Source organism: Pollicipes pollicipes, unplaced genomic scaffold (assembly GCF_011947565.3).
Source record: "Pollicipes pollicipes isolate AB1234 unplaced genomic scaffold, Ppol_2.1 Scaffold_2555;HRSCAF=2994_pilon_pilon_pilon, whole genome shotgun sequence".
NCBI lineage: Eukaryota > Metazoa > Arthropoda > Thecostraca > Pollicipedomorpha > Pollicipedidae > Pollicipes > Pollicipes pollicipes.
Genome location: NW_023596136.1, coordinates 24,986,010 through 25,007,230, shown reverse-complemented (window position 1 = coordinate 25,007,230; position 21,221 = coordinate 24,986,010). Strand labels below are relative to the sequence as shown.

Below are 21,221 nucleotides of genomic sequence, written 5' to 3'. Positions count from 1 at the left end.
ATGTTATGAAAGCAATGGCGAATCCTGGCGAGGGTGAAGGCATGGCTTTGCTCACACCAATCGTCCCATGATGAAAGTTGTACCAACGGATCGGGCAGAGTGGCAGAGAGCGGTTGTCCCCCTAACTTGGCAAATTTAACACTTTGCGCAAGGCGTCAACAAACAAAGAGAAGTCGAGTCTTGCCCTGAAACTGCCAGAGAAGCAGCCGCTGCCGTAATGCAGTCCTTACCGCCACCCAGTACGGCATTCCACAACACATTTTTTGCCGCAAAACAAGTTGCCCCACTCTATTTTCGCATTTTGGAAGGAGGCCCATCGAAAATCCACGCAGGTATGCTGACAGCAAGGTCTGCTGTGCAAGCGGAAGGCGCCTACGGACCCCTGTCCCTATCAGTCTGGTCCTGTTAATAAAAGCATTGGAAGTACTTGAATGGTACGATCAAAAATATTCCCACGGAAGGCACGCAACCTTGACCACAGTAAAACATAACGCTCAGAAGGGTCTTCGCTGTTCCTAAGCCGCAAATTAACCTCCCCGACGTACCGCACCTTACCGGCCAGAATTCGGGCCAGTCATTTTCTTACATCTCGGACACTCTCCACCCTCTAACAAGCCAATTACTGGGCCGTCCGTCGTCCGGCTATCGCTGCCCGCTGATTGGCCGGCGGCCGGCGGTGGGCGGGGCTTCCGCAGTGACGCGGGGCCGACCGCTAATAGGCTGGCGTATGAGCGCCGAAGCGGTCCGAGCGAGATTTAGAGCCAGTTCCGACGCTGTCCGGGCAGCAGTGGCAATTACGCACGGAGAGACGCGCGCGGCGCGCATGCGACCGGCGAATTATATCTGGCGCGCGCACTCGACCCGGCCGCATAATCATCATCACCTCGCGTGCGTTCGGCGCCCGTCAATCGCACCAATTACAGCCGTTTAATTGTATTTGCTCAGCGGCGTGGCGTGCGTCTGTCAGCGCGCGCGCGCAGGCGGCGAACGCGGCGGCGTCGACGCGCGGCCTCAGTGTGGTGCCGGCCCCGGACCATGATGAACGTGATGCACCCGGACCGGATGGGTGCGCCGATGCTGGCGGGCGGCCACGGCGGCGGCGGCGCGGCGCTGCCGGCCTTCCCTCAGCGTTCGCCGTTCGCCATCCAGGAGCTGCTCGGGCTGAATCAGGAGCAGCGCTCGCCGACGGCGATGGCGCCGACACTGCCGCCGCCGGCCGTCTCCTACAGCCGGCCGCACTTCATGTCGCAGGTGAGTGACGAGATGCGGGGTGTGTCGGCGAGAGAGTGAGGAGGCCCGGGTGGGCTGACCCGGAGACTTGGGAGACGCGCCGTGGGAGAGCGAGCAACCGGAGACTTAAGCCGCGTCCTTACCCAGTCCGGCACAGACAGACGCATCCCACCAGCCGCTGACGACGACCGCAGGCTCGGCACAGACAGACGCGTCCCACCAGCCGCTGAGGACGGTCGTAAGCCCGGCACAGACAGACGCGTCCCACCAGCCGCTGACGACGGCCGCAGGTTCGGCACAGACAGATGCATCCCACCAGCCGCTGACGACGGTCGTAAGTCCGGCACAGACAGACGCATCCCACCAGCCGCTGAGGACGGTCGTAAGTCCGGCACAGACAGACGCATCCCACCAGCCGCTGACGACAGCCACAGTTCCCGACGTTAGCTATGTGGCGGATGAGGGGTGCATTGGTGTTGACAGTAGTACAGTACACAAGAAAGGTAACGAAGGGGGCGGTAATTTCTGTGATATTCAGGGATTTTCGTGCGGTTGTAGGGTGCATTTCACACAAATCAGTTAGATCTGAGTACACCTATCTGCTGTGCGTACAGACGAGCTCTTTTGAATAGATGTTTGGTGCCTTTGTCCAGTCATGACATGTCGTGCAGCAGTAACATCTTCCGAACTTATAAACACCGTTTCAGACGGGAGCTCACAATTTTGCAGATTTGCCGTCATTTTGCCCCTTTAGGTGCGTTGGCTACCAGTTCATGTTTGAGTACTTTGAGATGAATTGGAGCATATTGACATTTTGCGGCTTGGCCAGATCATTTGGAGCGGGCTTACGTCGTGCAGTTGTTTTGCTCTGGTGGTTCGCGTCCGACCAGCTCCCTGGGTGTAGCCGTTGGAGAGCTGGTGGCACGTGCACCCTCCAAGGTTGCCAAAATTAGTTTTTACTTCCCGCTTCCGCAGCCACAGTCAGAGATTGGTATATCCTCCGTGTTGATACTACAACATGAGATCGAGCTGGCCGCCCAGGTCTCGATTTCCCCCCCCCCCCCCCCCCAATCTCTCAGACGCTGTGTGATACGTCCACAGTCAGCTTTGTGTGCAGCTGGAAATAACCGAATGGATTTATTGAAGGCTTTGGCTTTGGCCGACCAGACCTCTCTTCGAGCTGAATCATTTCGGAAACGATGTCCACCATGCAGTGAAACTAGCAGACTCAGCGGGGGACCTTGCCGCTAAGGGTATGCACAATGACTTTTGCTTCAGTTTCGCCAAAGAACCCAGACCAGAACAGATCGACAGGCAAAGCCTGGTCCCGAGCATCCCGCTCGTCCAGACTGCTTCTCCCAGCGGCGGATGAGAGCGACAGAGGACCTTTCAGCAACCTTTATGTCATGAAGTGTGTCAGAAATAGTACCTTTACTCTGAAGGAAAGACAAAACGTTTCGATTTTGAAGATTTGATTGGGGACACCGAACGCAACGCCTTAGGTTCGGGCCGTGCAGAGGTCGGTAAGAGCGCGCCTTGAAACAGAGGAGCAGATGATTTGATAAGAGAAAAGTTACTGACCTCAAGATACTCAAAACCCCTTCAGTCAGCCAGGGCATTTTCAGATGTTTTAAGGCACAGTTGTTACAGCACTTTACGCGGATGCACATTCTGACAGTGCCTGTTCAGAGTGCCATAAGGCAGGCACTACTGGAAACGTCCTGGCGCTCACGTCCCGCGCGGAACTAAGGCAGGCACTACTAGAAACGTCCTGACGCTCACGTCCCAAGCTGAACCAGGGCCCTTGTGAATGCACCGAGCTGCTTTAATAAACGATGGTTATGAAGTTGGCGGGCACCGCGGGGAATCGGACCCAGTACTTCTGGTTCTCCAAGCGCTTAGCTTAACCGCTCTGCGTCTCTGGAATCCCTATGAACCATGTAAAACATCTACCATATAATATAATGTCTAATGTCATAATGCCTTATGTCATGTCTGTTAACAACAGTCATGGCGAATTTTGAGTGTTTGCAGTGTTGGGAAGTTTTTTCAGCAATAACAATCTAGTAAGCGTCACTTAAATACAGCATTCTGAAGGCCGGCAATAGGTCAGAACCGTCGGCACTAAAACAGTGGGTAGACTGAAAAATGTTGAGACAGCCGATGTCCCGGAGTGGGAGTGTTGGCCTGCACCGAACGCCTTGAAAGCTGTTGTCGGTATTCCCGCCAGCCAAATCTTGTGTTGTCTGTTAGTTGGTACCATGGTGTCCAGTCTGGCACCGGTGCGGCGTCGTTGTCAGGCATTTAAGGGCGATGCCGTAATTCTGACAAGAAGCGCCGATGCCTCGCAGCAAGACCACTGAACAGCCCTCTTGTGCGCACGTTTTGACCGTGCTCCCTGGCAGACAGATATCTCCGGGGATGCGGTGGGTCTAAGCAGAGCTGATTGGTGTATCAGGAGGGTGACACATACACTGAGGAGCACACTAAAAAGCTCTTTGACCTGAGTGAGCTTTTCGCATCATTGGCTATTCTTACCAGTTTGTGTGTGCCGACGGCTCCGTCGGTGGCATTCTCCAAATGTAGTTGAAAAACTATATTTCAGTTACGTAATGCTACGCTAACAAAACAACAACAAAAATCGTATCACATGCAACGGCTTATTCTCACCGGTCACACCCGACGTCATTATATATGTGCGGCTTCGTCAAAAGACGCAATCGCACGCGGAAAGCCGCAGTCAAATACTGAAAATGGCGCATCCGACACGGCGCCGACGCCTCTAACTTTGGAAACTGGACGAGACATCGTCCTTTCACTCAGGCGGGTACTCCTTTGGACGGAGAAGCATGTCTGATTACGTCCGCAGCATACAGCGCGGGTGGGCCTTCATTTCGAGCGTGGACGCAGTAGAGGCGAGTCTTGCTCGAGCATGAGGATATTTTCAGTTTGCATGGTAGGCCTGCTATCCGGGTCGGGTCACCGCGCTCTCTAACAAGATATTTTTGTGACACCTGGACGTGGTTTCATTCAGTTGTTATCAACAGAAAGCATAGCATAAAAGTTGCATTGTCTGATGTTTATACCCATGCTATTTGTATCTGCTGGGAGCCATTTGATTAGGTGTGATTACCCCGCAGCATGGTGCTTGTGAACAAACTGTGAGCCGCTCGTGATACGTCGTTCGTATGGCCGCTCGTGACGTGGCGGGCGCGACATCTCTAACTGCCAAAAGGCTGAGCAACGCAAATCAATACTGGGGCCAGATCTCGGCGACCCGGTGTCGTGAGATGAGATCAAGGTCGTCTGACGGACGAGAAAACGCAAAATTGTACTGGCAGCAGATGTGAGCAGCTGGACACGCACACTCGAGCGCGAACCGTGCATTTTGGGAGGAGGGCTTGGGCGTTTTTTAAGATACCAGAGCAACCGACGACCAGAGTTGAAACAGGCATGAAGCCAACTACGCGATGTAGGCAAACGTAGGAGAGGCTAGCGCGGCATGATTCTCACCAGATAGAAATCATGAGACGGCGACTGACAGAGTCAAATAATTCTTCTCATTGGAAGAATATGCAGCAGCTCTATGACGCCATCATATGAGACTAATACTCGGTGCTGGTATTTTCATCATGGCAGCGCTCTCATTCAGCGTGATAAGATCTTGCGAAAGCCTCTTGAGACTATTGTGTGTCCATGATGATGAGCCAAACAACTTCATATGGTTGTCGGGACAAACGGTCACCTCTGGTGTCGGATGGAGAAATAACTGGCCGAGACGTAGTGCGCAAATCGACAAAACAGATGAGAATAGTAGTTCAAATATTTTTCCCATGTGTGCCAATACAGGTTTCAACACGGGTTTCACTGTGTATCAAAACACGTTTCAATGTGTATCAACGCAGGCTTCAACACAGGTCTCACTGTGATCAACACAGGTTTCAATGTGTATCAAAACAGGCTTCAATATGCATCAACGCAGTTTTCAATGTGTATCAACACTGGTTTCAATGTGCATCAACACAGGTTTCAGTATGCATCAACACAGGTTTCAATGTGTTCAACATGATTTTCAATGTGTAGCAACACGGGTTTAAATGTGTGTCAACACGAGTTTCAATGTGTGTCAACACAAGTTCCAATGTGTATCAACATAGGCGACGAGGACTCGTCTCAAACATTCTTCAAGTCCGAAGATCACAATTCGTCCCTGTATTTCTGCGCAGTGTTTAGCAGATGCACTAACTCCTTCAGCCGCTTAAACGCTGGAGGCCTTTCCAAGCCGGGCCTCGTAATAAAAGGTACGATTCTAATCATTTTGTGTGTAAAACAGCAATAAACGCGTGGCTGCATGAGCTCCGTCATCGGAGGTGAAGGGTGTCAGGTCTTCTGAGCTCTGGCGGGGCTCACATTAGGCCTATGTCACTTCGATCGCTTAGGGCCAACAAACATACCCCAATATCAGCCACATGCGCAGCGCCATGGTGAGACTAAGCCATGCACAGGACATTACGTGTCGGGCCAGCGCCTTTCTGAACACAAGCACGGCACGTATCATTTCATACGCTGAGCTAAACGGAAATCGTCGCTCATTTCTAAAACCAAACATCTGAAGCCAAAGGGGACGGCACTCTGCAACCCCGCCGTACTCCAGGCTGCTCGCCGCCTCCCCGGAGTGTTTTCCTGACCGCGCTGTTGACCCAGCGCGCGCCCGCACCGAGCGGGCCACCTCCGCTCGCGTGACCGGTAATGCCCACTCAATAGGGCCGGTCGGCTCAGCGGACGCCGCCGGCCCGGGCGGGAGGCTGCGGTCGGCCGGGCGGCGCCGTGCACCACGAGCCGCCACAGCCTCTGGGAAGCGGCGCCGGCTAATTCCGACGTAAGCTGAGCCCGAGAATGTCTGATGAAACAGCGTCGCACGGGCGCGAGCGCAGGGTGGTCACGGGGTGTGTCCCCGCCGGGCCGCCGGTGTCAGTGGACCCCGTCGCTGGACGTGCGTCTGTGGGATACGGCTGTCTCTAAGTCCCGTTCTGCAAAGAATCGGCCTGCGTGCCGGGGCTGATTCGATTGCGCCGGCCAGCGGCAGAATTTCTTTGATCTTGGGGCGTGCCGCAGGCTTAAGGCTGAGAACTGTTGCAGTGACATGGTAATCGGTGCATTGCAATCCACGCGTGCAGCTGCCCCTAAAGCAAAGCACCACTCCTCGTTGTCGGGTAGGGCCGGAAGTAGCGGCCCCACCTTCGCATAATTTGGGCTAGCCCTGTGGCGTTGCGTGGAAAGAAACCAAGGAGAAAACACGTCTCAGTGAGGAGAAGTCCCCAATGTACCCGCTGCGGAGATCTTAACGGAACACTCTTCGGAAGCCTGGAGGAGCCCCTCCCACCCCCAGACCCACCGCCACTGCTTTTGACCCCTCCCGCGTTCCACAGCCGGGTTTGAGCCACTTCGCCTCCCGCTTGAGGCCCTCTGACGCTCCGGCGGCCCGCCCACAGCCGAGCTTTGACCACCTGAACTCGATGGCGACGTCGCGGATGTACCAGGCGGCGGCGGCGGCGGCGGCCGGCTTCCTGCCCTCGGTCAGCATGGCCGGCGGCATGCCCTCCCACGGGCCCTCTTTCGGCGGCTTCGACCCGCTCCGCTCCATGGAGCAGCACACCGCGCAAGGTTGGTCGGAGGGAACGCGGCGCGGGCGAAAGTAGCGCTCGGGCGCGTGACGTCACTGGTGTCCGGCTGGAGGAAGGGCGGACCATGAAGGGCTGTGGAGCATGTTTGACAGGCATACGTGGGAATGTTTATGTGAGCCTGAGAAAAAAAAATGCCGCTGGGCGCAACGTTTTGAACAACGGAAGGAGTATTCCTCTTGCGTACTCTTCCGAAGTTGAAATGTAGGCAAGTGAAGTTTTAATGAATAACATATTAATTTTTGCACTTCAACTTGTGCATTAAGCAAGAGCAGCAGCCACAATGCAAAGGTGCATTGCATCATGAAGACAGCTGCTTAGATAGGCTGATTCTGTCAGATTTACCGCAATGTTACAAGGTTGTTCAACAAGCTCGGTCATTGACAGTCCGTGAAAGGTAAATATCGGATGAGCTAACGTTGCCATACCTCAAGACTGCACTACTCTTCACGGAATGATCCGGAAAAATATATGGACAAATGAAACAGGCCAGCGGCTGCGCACCTCAGCGGAAAGACGACCTGGTATTTAACTGGTAGCTTCATGCGAGAGATATTCACATGTCCGTTTGAGCTGTTCGAAAACCACCAGATCAAGCCCATCTGGCTTTATGATGCTTCGAAGATACAGCAAGATGATTGATGAGTTTGTCTGCGCTGCTGACGGGGATAGATTGGGGCGATTCCCATGAACTTTGGAAATCTCGGCACAGACGCCGTGCTGAGAGGCCGCCACATTTGTTCCTCGGCTTGTGTGGGGCCGATGAGGTGTCTCGCCCTCATCTCCACCCCCATGCTGCAGCCATCGTCTCCCCCGCTGACTGGCGTCGTTTCCATTACTTCCGCAGGTGCCACACGTTCTGTTTTTGTGTCGTCCTCCAGGTAATAGGATTTCCAAAGGTGACGGGCAACCCAGCAGGTCCGAATGCTAACTTTGTCACGTCGCTCAACAAATCGATGGTGAAAACATAGGCACCTGTCTGAGACAAATACACTCTCTCCCTCCGTCCGTTTTTCTCCTTTCTCTTCCCTTTTCTCTCTCCCCTCTCTCGCTCCTGCCCTCTCTCTGTCGCCCATGAATCCCACAGGCCCCTCCTGCCTTCCATCAAGTGAACACCTCCGGCGAGCGGGTCAGCCGGTTGACACCTTCGCAGCAGTTCACCCGGCTGCCGCGCCCACCCAACCCGCCGCCGCCCAGACAGCGCCGATAAAAACGTCCCGGTAATGGAAACATGCAACGCGTCACAGGCCGCCGGCGCGAGTCACGAGCCGCGTGATTAACCCTAAACCCGGCGCGCGCCACCCGCGTGGAGGCGCGTAATTATTTTGTCGCCATCGACCGGCCGTGTGTGGGATCGGGCAGTGGCCGCCGCGGCGGCACGCGACCTCTGCCACCCCTGGCCAGCCGCGGCCCCGGGCTAATCAGGGGGCAGTGAGAGCTGGCCCCCGAACTCAGCCCGGGCTGGCCTCTGGGAGTGAGGAGAGCACCTCAAACGCCACCGGAGACAGGCAGACCAGATGAAACGGCAGTCCGAACACGAGGAAGCAGCCCCTCCGACAGGCTTCAAAGCTTCATGCTTGTCCCTGGCTTGACATGAACTGCCCCCGGACTCAGTACGCGCTGGGTGATCACTTCATTAGCACAGATTTCACAGTACCAGATACCCTGGCTCGTCACTGCAGGTGCGCTGGCCGAACTCGCACTGGTCCCCCAGGTATCATAGCGGTGCCTGACGGAACCCTGCTGCGACTTCGCAGGCGTTGGCGAATGCTGTCCGACGCCGAGTGCGTGTACTGTGTCGAACGTTGGTGCCAGTGGTGTAACCAGCCGAACCATGGCTCTGGCTCTGTATGTGGGATCAGTACATCTGGGTCGGTACCGGTACGGTACTGGCACCAGGTTTTTGCAAAGACTGCGTCTTTGGTTGCAATGCGCAACCACAAAATGCAATGTCATCCATTGCTCTGGCAGGCGCTGCTGCGTGAAAGCAGGAGCCGATTTTTTTCTGTTGAAAACTGGGTGCAAGCGAGAAATTGGAGGCACCCCAAAAGATGTGTGTGAGACACCCAAAAAGGCAACATTGCCGGTGCAATGATGTTCGGTTTTCCCGTGGCCTCTCCCCGCCCGTGCCTCACGCCCGCGAACGGTATCCGCGTCAGAGCTCAGCGTAGCAGAGTCCGTGTTACCCGCCCGGGCGGAGCCGCCACACCGCCGCCCGCGACGCCGCCCGCGCCTCCGCCCGCGCCTCTTCCTGCCGGTTCAGGCCAGTGGCGCAGCCCAGAGACGGCCTCCTACCACCCCCGCGAGCCAGGGCTTCCCCACCGCCCCCGCGAGTCAGGGCCTCCCACCGCCCTCGCTAGGCAGGGCCTCCCCACCTCCCCCGCTAGTCACGGCCTCCCCCGCCGCCGCGAGTTAGGGCCTCCCCGCCGCCCCCGCGAGTCAGGACCTCCCAACCGCCCCCGCGAGTCAGGGCCTCCCCACCGCCGCTGCGAGTCAGGGCCTGCCACCGTCCCGCGAGACAGGGCCTCCCGGCGTCCGGTGCACGGCCACATTCCGGGCGCCGAGCGGACTGCTCCGATCATCTGCGCCGCCTGACCTGGTCTGACCCCTCGCACTGCCAAGCAGGACCCAGTCGAACCCAGCTCCATCAGACTGGAGCCAGGTCACAAGCATAAAGCTGAGAAAGGAGCGCTGTGTCCAATCAGACTTGCACATGGACGCTCAAAAGACAGCAAAACTGCAATCGGATGGGGGTGCAGACGGACATTGAAGTAAATGTTTTCCGGCATCAGCATAGAGCTTTAATTGCACATCCGCGAAAAGGAGCCAGTACCAGCTCCACCCTCACTTTGCCTGCACTGGGGAACGCTAGAGACGAGCTCGGACGGCCATAATGCGAGGCTCGTCGCACCCGTGTGCCGCCTAGGGGTGCCGCGGGACGACGACCACGTGCGTGAGGTGTAGAAGTGACGTCAGCGCGCACTCTGCGCTCGAGCCCTGACCTTCGATCACACGGTCAGTCACGCTTCCCAGAAACGCTTCGTCAACCTCCCTGAAAAGTGTAACGCGGTCAGGACGCTGGCGACTGCTACTGACTGGCACCGGGCGGGTGGGCGCGGAGACCAGGCCTAGGACCAGGGCCGGGGCCGGGGCCGGGGCCGGGGTCGGGCTGGGCATGCCCCGCTCCTCCGCACCCCCGCGGCCGTGCATGCCCCCTCCAGGCCGCTGCACGCGCCGGCCGGCCGGCGAGCTGTCTGTATGCACGCCGACACGCTACCCCCGGCTTACCGCGCCGCCCGGCTCCAAAAGGCAATTTTCTCGAGCATGTAAAGCCGCGCTAATGCCTTGTTAAAGGCTCGCCGGGACACCTGTGCTCGGGCGGATGGAGTGAACTCGGCTTAACCGACGTGGGGCACGACGGAAAGCTCAGCATGTCCGCTGCCGCCCGGGTGCTTATATTCGCGGTGACTCAAGGTGGTGTAAATGGCTTTTGCGGCCAATTTAAGTCAAATATAATTAACAGGTGGACTCCACACATGTGCCTCCTTTTGGGATGTGCACGTTCCTTCTTTAAGCTTGAGATGCGATGTCCTCATCACTAGGTCATAGTCTGGTTTTACGCGTTAATCTTGCTGTTCTCCGAATGTCCCGGTAGCTGATTTACAAAACGAGCCGCTTAGCCGCGACCACGTCTTATCATCGCATTACGGCCGTGACTTTCACTTCAGGCCGCATCTTGCTGGATGTTTTGCTTCAAGCATCCTTGGAACATTCCAGCTCGAACATCTCCGGGGACATCTCTGCCTTTCCCTCCGGAATCTCCTGGGCTGGCCAGGTCGGAGCCTCCCAGGCCGCTGCGGTCTGACCCGGAATGCCTAGGCCTCGCTGGGTCCGAGTGTGCCGGTCCGGCCGCGACTGTCGAGTCACGCAGACTTCTCCCCTCGGCCGTCACGCGGTGCCCCGACTCGGTTCGGCCCGCCCCGGATTTCACAAAGCTGATAATTGCCGTTCGGGCGATCCGCACAAGCAATTACGGCGGTGGCGGGCACGGCGGCCACCGACACGCGAGCAAAGCCAAAGCCGCTGCCGCCGCCCGCGGACGGAACCGCTGGCCGCCACACGAGCGCCGGCGGGCGGGGCGGGGCGGGTCAGCTGGGCTCCCGCCAACGGTAAGCTTAGACGTTCGCCTGGAGGGGAAGAGCTGCGTAATGCAGCGGATGTTTATGAGTCGAGGCGTTGCGATTTTGTGCCACCTCAAGGGTGCGGGAAAAGAAGATTGGGATGCAATGCCTCCAACTTTGAAAGAACCTGACGTTTGCTCCTTCAGGGCTGTGAAGAAATTTAACACTGCCCCCACGGCATTGTGAAGTGAAGAAGCATTGAAAGACCTTTCGTGCCCATTTCCCCCGGCCTACGATGAGACCCAGTGCTCCTGGACTACCCCAGAACCGGAAGCCAATCCCACCAGACCAGCTAGATGACCCACCAGGCCCAGCCCCAGCCCCAGCAGACCTCCTCCCACGGCCGGGTCACATGCGGGTCAGCGCGCGGCTGGCGGCGCCCTCAGTCGGCACGCCACGGCGGCGGATCGCGGTACGCGGCGCGGGTAATCGGCCCAATCGGCTGTGCCCCACACATGCAGCGAGCCCTCGTGCACGCCGGCCGCGCCGCGCTTCACGTAACCGGGCCGCTTTTTACAGGCTGTTATGGGATCGGCGCAGATAGCGGCCAGTAGATTGACGGGCGGCGAGCTCGCGCGGCCGAGGAAATGGGGCTCGCGAGAGGCTGCTCAGCGGCGGCTGGAGGGAACTTTGGAATTATTGCGCACCGCCCTCCGCTCCGATGTAAAAAATGGGGGTGGAAGGTGTGGAGGATGATCTCATGATTCATTCGGTAGGCTCTAAGAAGCCGGATATCTGGGGATTGAAGCACGGTCGATGAGTTTTGCTTCTAGATAAGCTTACAATTTGCTGGAGAGTGCTTCCTGCGCCTAATTTGCATTTCCTTCCACTAAAGCCAGGGCCGGGACCGAAGCCAGAGCCAGACCGCGGCCGGACCCAGAGTCAGGACCAAAGGTAGGGGCACACCGGCCGATGACGCCAGCTGACTACCCGTGTATATGTCGACCAGCGCCGTTGAAGCCCGCGGAAGCAAAACTGGGAACTAGTTCGCCAAACGCTTCCTCAGTTTTTCCGTGCGGATCTGGACTTGCCGTCCCTTGCTGTGATCATGTCTGTCGAGAGCATAATTAATGCGCGGTTGCCATGGCGACACGGGCTGTACGCAGAGCTTCGGTCAATTATTTGCCCTGGAATGCCGCTCGATGGCGTTGCGACTCTTTTTGCCCCGTTGCGAAAGCTCGCTGGTAATGGAGTAGGGGTGGAGGACCACCAGGAGACACGCGGGGAAAACCGAGAGGAAGGGTGCGGAGAGCGAGCCAAAACTCTGAACGGTGCTCAGATCGGTGCATACTTCGCACATGAAACGATAAGCATGCTCTTTCGTGAAGCAGGCACCATATTTGGTTAACATCCGGCTCCTTATCAACTGGCTTTAGGGGTGTTGTTTATCATGCATGGCGTTTCCTGGTGCTTCGGTGTAGTAAAAACCGTCCCGTTTTTATAATCTGGTGATTTAAGTTGTGGTAACCGTGCATTGCCGCACCAAAATCCCACGGCGCACCCAAGACACACTTTTAGATGTATGTCATTTCTTCCTAAAGCTGCTGCTAAGACTGACGCAAGTCATATTTCGAGCTTGGGCTGCGCCGTGGGTGGACTCGGAAGAGCCTGCTGGCGGTGCTTAGAGGCATAAATCGATGCCGTCTTCCTCAGCTCTGATAATTTCTTGTCACTGACCTTAGAGCCGTTTTCTGTGTCACAAACAGCTACATATTTCAGGGATCGGGATAAAGGAACGGCACCGAATGATAACGGCAGGCAACAAACACCAAATGTATTACAACTTGTTATGGACGTCCCGCATGAATAATAAACACCTCTCCTTAACCCACTTATAGAGCGTGCCCGAGTAGGTTCACTGCGCTGTAAGCAAACAAGACGCTTGGAGCTGCAGACATTCGGGCAGCGGAGTTTCAACCCGGACCTCGAACACAGCATGATTGTTTTCGCCGTCGTGCTCGCAATAGCCTAGCCCCATCGTAATCCTGAATTATCTGAACTATAAAGGCCTATCAGTTTACAAGCAAATGACCAGTTTGGCCGTAAACGGTAAAATTGGATATGAATATTACAGAGGCGCTCGTTATTCGTCATGGTTCACCCTCAAAGTTTCAATTATTGGCTTGTCCGGTAAATGCCAATGACGTGGCATTGCCGGCCGGCACGCAAGGCCCGTAGGTCAGTGTGCGGGAATGGAGGGCACGCAATTGGCCATGCTTGTGCGTTGAGCTCGGTGCAGATATCGATGTTGTTCTCTTGATGACCTGCAGGCATTTACCCTGCATATCTGGGTTATTTAGAAGGCTGCTGGAATTGCCGCCATTGGGCCGACGCGAGTGCAATTGGCGACGGTGTTGCTGGGTTTTAGCGGCCCATTGCCTGGACCCGTCTGGCTTCTGACCTTCACGATGCCATTGCAGGTGGCTGGCCGCCGTCCGACTTGGAATTTGGGGTTGTTTGGCGTTCATAGTTATATAGGTGGTTTCGGGTCCAGCGCGAGTGAAGTATGTCCAATCACAATGTGAGTGGAGACTCAAATCTCTTCTGGGGAATCAACCCTCCCGTGTGCGTACAAGCCCGTTTCGGCCCTTAGATTTGGCTACAGAAGTCCACAAAATTCCGGACGATAGCAAGAGCTTCTATGCTTTGCGAAAATGCGGACTTCAGTTTCCGACATAAATGCTACGGGGCTCGGTTTTTATGTGTACATTTCCCATCAATTCTGACCTGAAGCATGTCAGCAGGGGCGTGTCGTATAAGGGTGACGGGGAGTCAAGGAGACGGGGACCACCAGCTCTCGCGCGTGGACGAGGCGTTCCCGCTTGAATACCCGTGCGGGGCCGGCAGCATGCCTGGGCCCGACACCAGCCAGTCCAGTTGAACCTGGTGGATCCGTGAACTTCAGCGCTCTCTTCTGATACGTGGTCCCCACAGCGCCCCCCCCCCCCCCCCCCCCAGAGCTGGATCCAACCTTTCACTTCCCCCGTCCCAGGCGGACCCGCGGCGTCTCCGGCAGCCTCAGGTGGACCTGACGGGCACCCCACCCCTCCCCGCGGTCGGTGGGGCCGGCGGCCGCCAGCTGTGGAGCGCCGCCGCCCGTCCCGCCAGCTGATTGGGGCTTATTAGCCGACCAACACGGCCGGCGCCATTTTGTCTGTGACGTCACGGCCTTGTACCTGCGGCCGACGGCGGGCTCCGCTCCGCTCGGCGGCGGCGGCGGCGGCGGCGCTTTGATTTGGCGGCTTGGCCCGCGAGACGACGATGTTGCGTGCGCGCCTCACGCACGCGTGGGGAACTACTTCGGCGAACATTGGCTGCACGTCAGGCTGACGGCATATGACGTCAGCATGGTCCGGCCGCCCCGTCGCGGCGCCGGCAGCCCGCGACGGCCAGCGTCGAAGTCAAAACTGCGTCTTCCTTCTCGGCTTGTTCCTCGTTTTCGCTTTTCTTTTCTTCTATTTTTTTGCAAATTAAATGCGATCTGACAGAGCTGGAACAAGTTTCTCCCTGGACCAGTCCGAGCTCCAATGACTGGCAGGGTTCGTCGGGGAACCCACGGGGTCGGCAAGATGAAACACATTTGAGGTTGACTCGAAAACTGCCTGCTACATCTTGCAGTACTTCTGTCGTTTTTTTCTCGGGACGTCTAAGCCTGTCACTGCGAGGGCAGCAACAACCGACGCGTATGGGAGGATGTGACCGCCAAAGAGGTGACCCATGCCGACTGCTGTGAATGATGGCACATGTGATGCATGTTACGCACCAACATGCTTCACAGTTTTTGCCATCACCAGTCGTTGACTGTCAGCTGTTTAGATGTGCCTGTTTGTTGGTGACTAACTCGGATGTCTCTTGTCTCCTGCCGCGTTCGGAATCAGACCTGTCGTTACGGCTTACAAGTAAGTATGTGCACGGCATGCCGGGTAGCCGGGATTGGTGTGTGTAGGCCTTGAACGGAAGGTGGGCATGAAATGGAGACGTCCTTTTCAAGAGTTTCACGTTGAAAGACCGTGAGAAGAGGCCGAAACACGGCGGGAAAGCTTGGTCAATGATTTGGCTCGGCTTGGTCGTCGTCTTCATTAATGCTGTTGCTGTTTGCGCCAGGTATGGGACGTTTGTAGTCTGGTTTATTGGCTGGGGCGTGTTCAAAGCACGCCGGGGCCACCGGGCGGCACGTCCCCCCTTATCAAGTGTTAACATGCATTTTTGCATGTGCATGCTACTTACGATCGAACGTTGTGAAATTAAGGTAGACACGTAAAAATAAGTGAAATGAAAACGTGCGATGTTGTTATATGCCATGCACGAAATGCAGCCGCCTGCGCAGGTCTGAAATTATTTTTCAATGAAAAAAACATCTTAAACCTCATTGACATATCCGGCATAGTCCCCGGTTAGTTGGTTTTTGAAAATAATGAACTGGGAGTGCTCGCGCAGAGGTAACAACACCTACAATGCTGCAGAGGTCCATGTCTGCCTTGGAGACATTATATATGGTCAAAACACAAAAACACTCCGATCTGCCAGAGCTTACTGACATCCAGACGGCACGTGGCCCCGTGGCGGTCACGCCCATGAGGCGGGGCGTGTATGCGTGTGTGTGAACCCCTAAAGATCCCGTCAGTTTTGAATCCACAACCACGTGATTGATATTCTATATAGCCACGGTCCAACCACTAAATTACCGAGGACGCAGAGCTGCTCCACAAAACCAGTTTCTCTAGACCATTTTAATTTAATCTTAAGATGCGTAATTGCTTTTCTTAAAACATGATTATTTCGTGAGGTTTTCTTCGCGAATGAGCGCTTCTCTTGGTAATTCTCGCGGTAATGTAAGCAAAAACATTGCTGATATATTTTGAAACCAATGTCGTGCGTGCCGACCCATTGCTCTTTCGCACTTTCCATTGCGCCCGTCTGTCGATGCTGGTTGGTGCTCCCATCCCAATTCCTAACTTTAGAATGAGAATGTCCTGCCCTGCTCCGCCCTCCGGAACGACCGTACGCCGCTGTCCGGGCCACGCTCGCCTCGACCTCCGCCTCCGCCCTGTCGGTGGGCGGCGGCGGAGCCCGTGCAGGGAGGCAGCCGCGGGAGAGCGGCTACGATGAAATCCAACACGGCACTTCCCCGACCTGCGCCACCAAAATAAACACGTCCGGATGCGGCCCCTGCCTGCAGGAGCACGGCGGGTTACACGGAGCTCACCGTGCTCCCGGGTGCAGCAGAAGTCCAGCGGTGCTGTCGGGGTGGCCGGGAGGACTCTGCGCTGGCATGAGCGGTGGATGGCGGATGGGCCGAGTGCCACTGGCAAGCGGCGAGGTCACGAAAAGGCCATGGACAGGTTGGAAGCAACGCAGACAAGTGAAGCATAGCGCCAAAAGAATCCTGCACGAGAATCCAGAGACACTGAACAACTGGTAAAACCGGCAGCATATACCACGCCTCTTTTCGCCCACCATCTTCTAATATGACGGTTACTGGTTTTGATGCCGAAAGGAAAGAGGTAGCGCGCGTTGACAACACGTCATCATTAAATTTTGACGAGCCCACAACGGGTTAATCAAACTACTCACCCGACACAAGCCGTCAACTCAATCATGCATCAGCTTATCGAAGCCGCTCGGGCGTGCGTCCAATCATTGTTCCGCACACGGGGCGTTAGTCCTGCCTCGATAAGCACCGGCCATGGCGGCCAAGCGGAGCATGAGAGAACTCACAGGAAGTCGGCCATTAAAGCTACCGACGTAAGGAGAGCTTAAGACGGGAATGTGCCATCTTTCACGGAAATGTTTGCGTTGCGCAAAAACAGAATGGGCAGTTTCATATAGCATGTGATTCCACCGAGCATCATGTAAAGGTCCGACTCGAATCGTCATCTAAGCCGCGACCAAGTTGGTGTGTGCCCGCTAAAAGCAAGCTATATACACCAGGCAGCAAAGCAAAACAGAACGATCCTAGACGTGAAAAAATATCTGTTCAAAACATCGCTGATCTTAAGCTCATTCTCTCTCCGGCAATGGCGGTCCATCTGCGCCGTCGCGGTACATCCCTGCGCGAGCCGCCTGCGGGTCACCTCCACCGCCTGTGTGAGGCGCCTGTCCGTCCCTCGCGGTACATCCCTGTTCCCTGCGCGAGCCGCCTGCGGGTCACCTCCGCCAGCCCGTGAGAAGCGTCTGCCCGTCCCTCGCGGTACATCCCTGTCCCCTGCGCGAGCCGTCTGCGGGTCGCCTCCGCTGCCCGTGTGAGACGTCCCCGCGTCTGCCCGTCCCTCGCGGTGCCTTCCTGTCCCCTATGCGAGCCGCCTGCGGGTCACCTCCGCCGCCCGTATGAGGCGTCTGCCCGTCCCTCGTGGTACATCCCTGTCCCCTGCGTGAGCCGCCAGCGGGTCACCTCCGCCCGTGTGAGACGTCCCCGCGTCCGCCCGTCCCTCGCGGATCCTGACAATATCGATCGCCCCGGGCGACGCCGACAAATGGAGAGGAGAAAAGTGACGTCATCGCCGCGCCCGACCCACCACAATCACACGTGGCGGCGACAAATTAGATAAACAGCCATTTTTCGAGTCACATTAATGAGAGGGAAAAAAACGCTGGGAGGGCCTGTGGAAATGTGCAGTAGGCACGGAGAGAGAGTGCGAGAGAAGAGAGAAGAGAGAGAGAGAGAGAGAGAGGAGAGAGAAGGAGAGATGAGAGAGAGAGAGAGAGGAGAGAGGACTCCATCTTCCCTCTCTGAAGATCTCTTCTGAGCGGAGAGAGTCGCGGAGAAGAGGAGAGAGCTCGATCGAGGGAGAGAGAGAGAGAGAGGAGAGAGAGGAATGTGTTTAGGGATGAAGTGAGGGGAAAGGTCCTGAACATTGACTAGCAACACGTGGCAAACGCTGTCATTCAATGCGTAGGCTGAGACGGATGGTGTTAGAGATGACGCCGAACCCCGGCTTGCCTAGACCGTATCAACAGCTCATTGGCTTAACAAGCATTCATCCCGACTGATGTTTGTGGCCGGAGCTTGTCCCCGACGTCAACATCGTTGCGAAGCCTGTACCGCGGACCGCTGGGACCGGACCGCCACGGACCGCCGCTGTCCGGATGTGACGCTGGCCCTCGGCTGTCCTTTCAAACTGAGCTTCGGCTTGTATGGCGGCCAGAGTGCTGGGAGATGATAGCCAATATCTTTTTACGATGGCCATACCTAGAAACATAATTATGCGCTGGACGTGCTGTCCATCGCCTGGGCGCCGCGAGGCGTCGGTCCATAACGACGGTGTTTTTTGCGCCCGTTCTGTGCCGAGGTTATCGGCGCGAGGTCCGTGCCGAGTGATTAGACCGACCTTGTCCCACTGAACCTCAGGTGGATCAAGCCTTCCCCCCCCCCCCCGTCCCCCGGCACCTGAATCGGCACCACGGAGGACGATCGGCCGGACGTGGGATGCCTCTCGAGCCTATCCTTGAGTTGAGATGAAATAACATAAGAAGACCTTTCTGTGAAGCCAGTCGTGGGGGGAACTTCATAGCAGTACTAAAAGCTTTGGAGAGGGGCTCGAGCGAAATCTCCGGGCCACCATTGCTCCTTGTGTGGGCTTCAGCGCCCTCAATATTTTTTTCACAAAGCTCTAACCCTGGACCCGGACCTTTTTAAGGAACTGTCAGTCCCAGGGGCCCAGTCTGTGCTATATCGTATCCAGGCCGACAGCCAGCACGTGATGTACCCATTAAGCTCCACCACACAATTACGCGGTGTAGAGAGATTTTAATGGAACGTGAACAGCAGTTACTTAGAACGCGTGCATTTAACTTGTTTGGATGGCTTGGGATGTTTTCATCGGCATTCCAACGCCACCCGTGTTACGTTTGGAACTCTTTGCTATGCGAATCCAGGCTGGCAGGAAAGAGTGTCGTTAAACTGACACAAACAAGCTGTTTTGTCGGCGCGTTATTGGATTTCCGCAAAGCTTTAGGCTTCTTTGGGCCTTGGGCACTATTTTAACTTCGTTACCCCGGCGAGTGGCATATTTCAAATGGAGAAGTACATTAAAGTTACGAGTGCAAGTAGCCTCGTGACACATTGAGAGGTAAAACGCATACGCATAAACAAATTTAATATGGCTGCTTAATGGAGCCAAGTCCAGTGTTTCGGAATGCGCTAGGGTAAATGACGTTATTTTGTTATTTTCGTGACCGAACTAGAGCAACTGGATGGACTAGGTTGTTCATAGTCCGATGTGACAAGTGCAAAAGTTTGGCACGCTTATCATCGTTGATTTCGCTTCATGGTGTAGTCAGAAACAAGGCGTATGTATTCACAATTTTATTCAGATTGCAACTGTCTTTCGTCTATTTCATTCCCAATATTTGGCAAACCACCCGGTCATACTGGGAGAACGGTGCCAAGGGCAAATCCAAAAAGGGGGAGGCGAGTACTTGGGCATTGACCCCTTCAAGATGGCCCAGGTCGCATAAGAATACTAATTTCTTGGCTGAAAAAGTTTCTAAGCACCTTTTGTAGCTTTCTAATTTGGAGCACTGTTTGAGGTAAACGGAAGCAAAGTCTGAAGAATCCTTGAAAATCACAGCTCCTTTTAAGGCTTTACCCAAGCCGGTGCCCCCCCCCCCCCCCCGCCACACACACACAAAGGCATTCTGGATCCGCCTGCTACGAGAGGCGCGGACTTGTTGGCCACCGATGCCTATCTGGTCTCCACCAGTCTATAAGCCCCATCCTGCAATGGCTCATCAATTCAAACAACCACTTAACCGGATGCAAATTGGTCCAACATTAAATTCCTCAGTGGCACGAGATTAAGCGTGGCGCCGCCCAAGTTTACGGTAAATTACGTACCGTGACGTCAGATTAAACGGCCGGCATTCAGCTGATGATTAATTAACGGGCGTGACGACTCAAAAATGGCCGACCCGGCTTCCAATCGCGACGATATTGTCGACGCCAGCTTTGTCCCTAATTGGGGTATTATCCAGCCGGTGCTTGTTGGCAGCGCCAGTGACTGCGCCAGTGCCTGTTATCCGACGCCCATTCAGCGATCCTGCGCAAGGCTTGCCATTGTGACCGGCGTGAGGCTGCGGGGCTGGCCCGGGCCGGCGCCGGAGCGGGGTCACCGTGCCGGAGCGGGGTTACGCCGCTGGAGCGGGGTCACCATGCCCGAGCGAAATCACGCCGGGGTCACGCCACTGGAGCGGGGTCGCCGTGCCGGAGCGGGGTCACCGTGCCGGAGCAGGATCACCGTGCCGGAGCGGGGTCACTGTGCCGGAGCGGGGTCACTGTGCCGGAGCAGGGTCACGCCGCCGGAACAGGGTCACGCCGCCGGAGCGGCGTCACCATGCCGGAGCGGGGTCACCGTGCCGGAGCGGGGTCATGGCGCCGGGTCAGTCTCTCCCCCGCCCACGGCGCCCGGTCAGGCTCCGTCCTGACGTCGGCCCACCCCGGGCCGGCGCCGGAGCGGGGACACGGTGCCGGAGCAGGGCCATGGCGCCGGAGCGGAGTTACGGCCCCGGGTCAGGTTCTCCTCCACTCCGACTTCGGCCCGCCCCGGCCGGCAGTCAGTGGAGACACACGCCCGGCGCCGATAGCTCCGCGTCACGGGATGACTCGGAAATTGGACGGGGGGGGGGGGGGAGACGCCGGTGCCGTCGTGGAGGCGTGCGGACGCCGGCGCCTCCGTCGAACACGCGCCACGTGGCGTGGAGAAAGGCATAGCTAGCCCCCTCCTCCAGGGCTGAGAAGCACAGAGTGAGGACGTTGGCGCCGGAGAGGAGGCCGGGTGTAAGCTGGAGGCGTTGCAGGTCGGTACGTCGGAGGGCGCTCCGTGGCTCCACGGCAGGAGCCGGGCACAGGCGGGCCTGCTCGTGACACCGCCTGACGGCGAGCCTGCACTCTGACCGATCTTAAGCGAACACCCGGGCTAGCCTTGATGAACGCCGCGGCCGGGAGCATAGGCATAGGCTGTAGCTGCTATCAGTCACTTGGTGAAAATTCGGAATTAGTTTCATGGCATTACGTTACTAAAAAGTAGATCCATCACGATCACGGACCTGTGCGAGATCCCCATTCGCCAAGTCTCTGGTCACAGCCCAAACATAAATTTCTGACCGGGACGTGCTCGATCTGTCTGTCCCG

General features: G+C 56.5%; 1 protein-coding gene across 1 annotated transcript in view; it reads left to right on the top strand.

Moving 5' to 3' along the window:
* Positions 1–777: 777 nt before the first annotated feature.
* Positions 778–21,221, top strand: part of LOC119099513 (visual system homeobox 2) — a 51,780-nt gene continuing 31,336 nt past the window's right edge. The window contains exons 1-3 of the mRNA XM_037222672.1: positions 778–1,251; positions 6,723–6,894; positions 14,971–14,991. Coding sequence (XP_037078567.1) covers positions 1,036–1,251; positions 6,723–6,894; positions 14,971–14,991 — 409 coding nt within the window. The 5' untranslated portion in view covers positions 778–1,035. The remainder of the gene's footprint in view (positions 1,252–6,722; positions 6,895–14,970; positions 14,992–21,221) is intronic.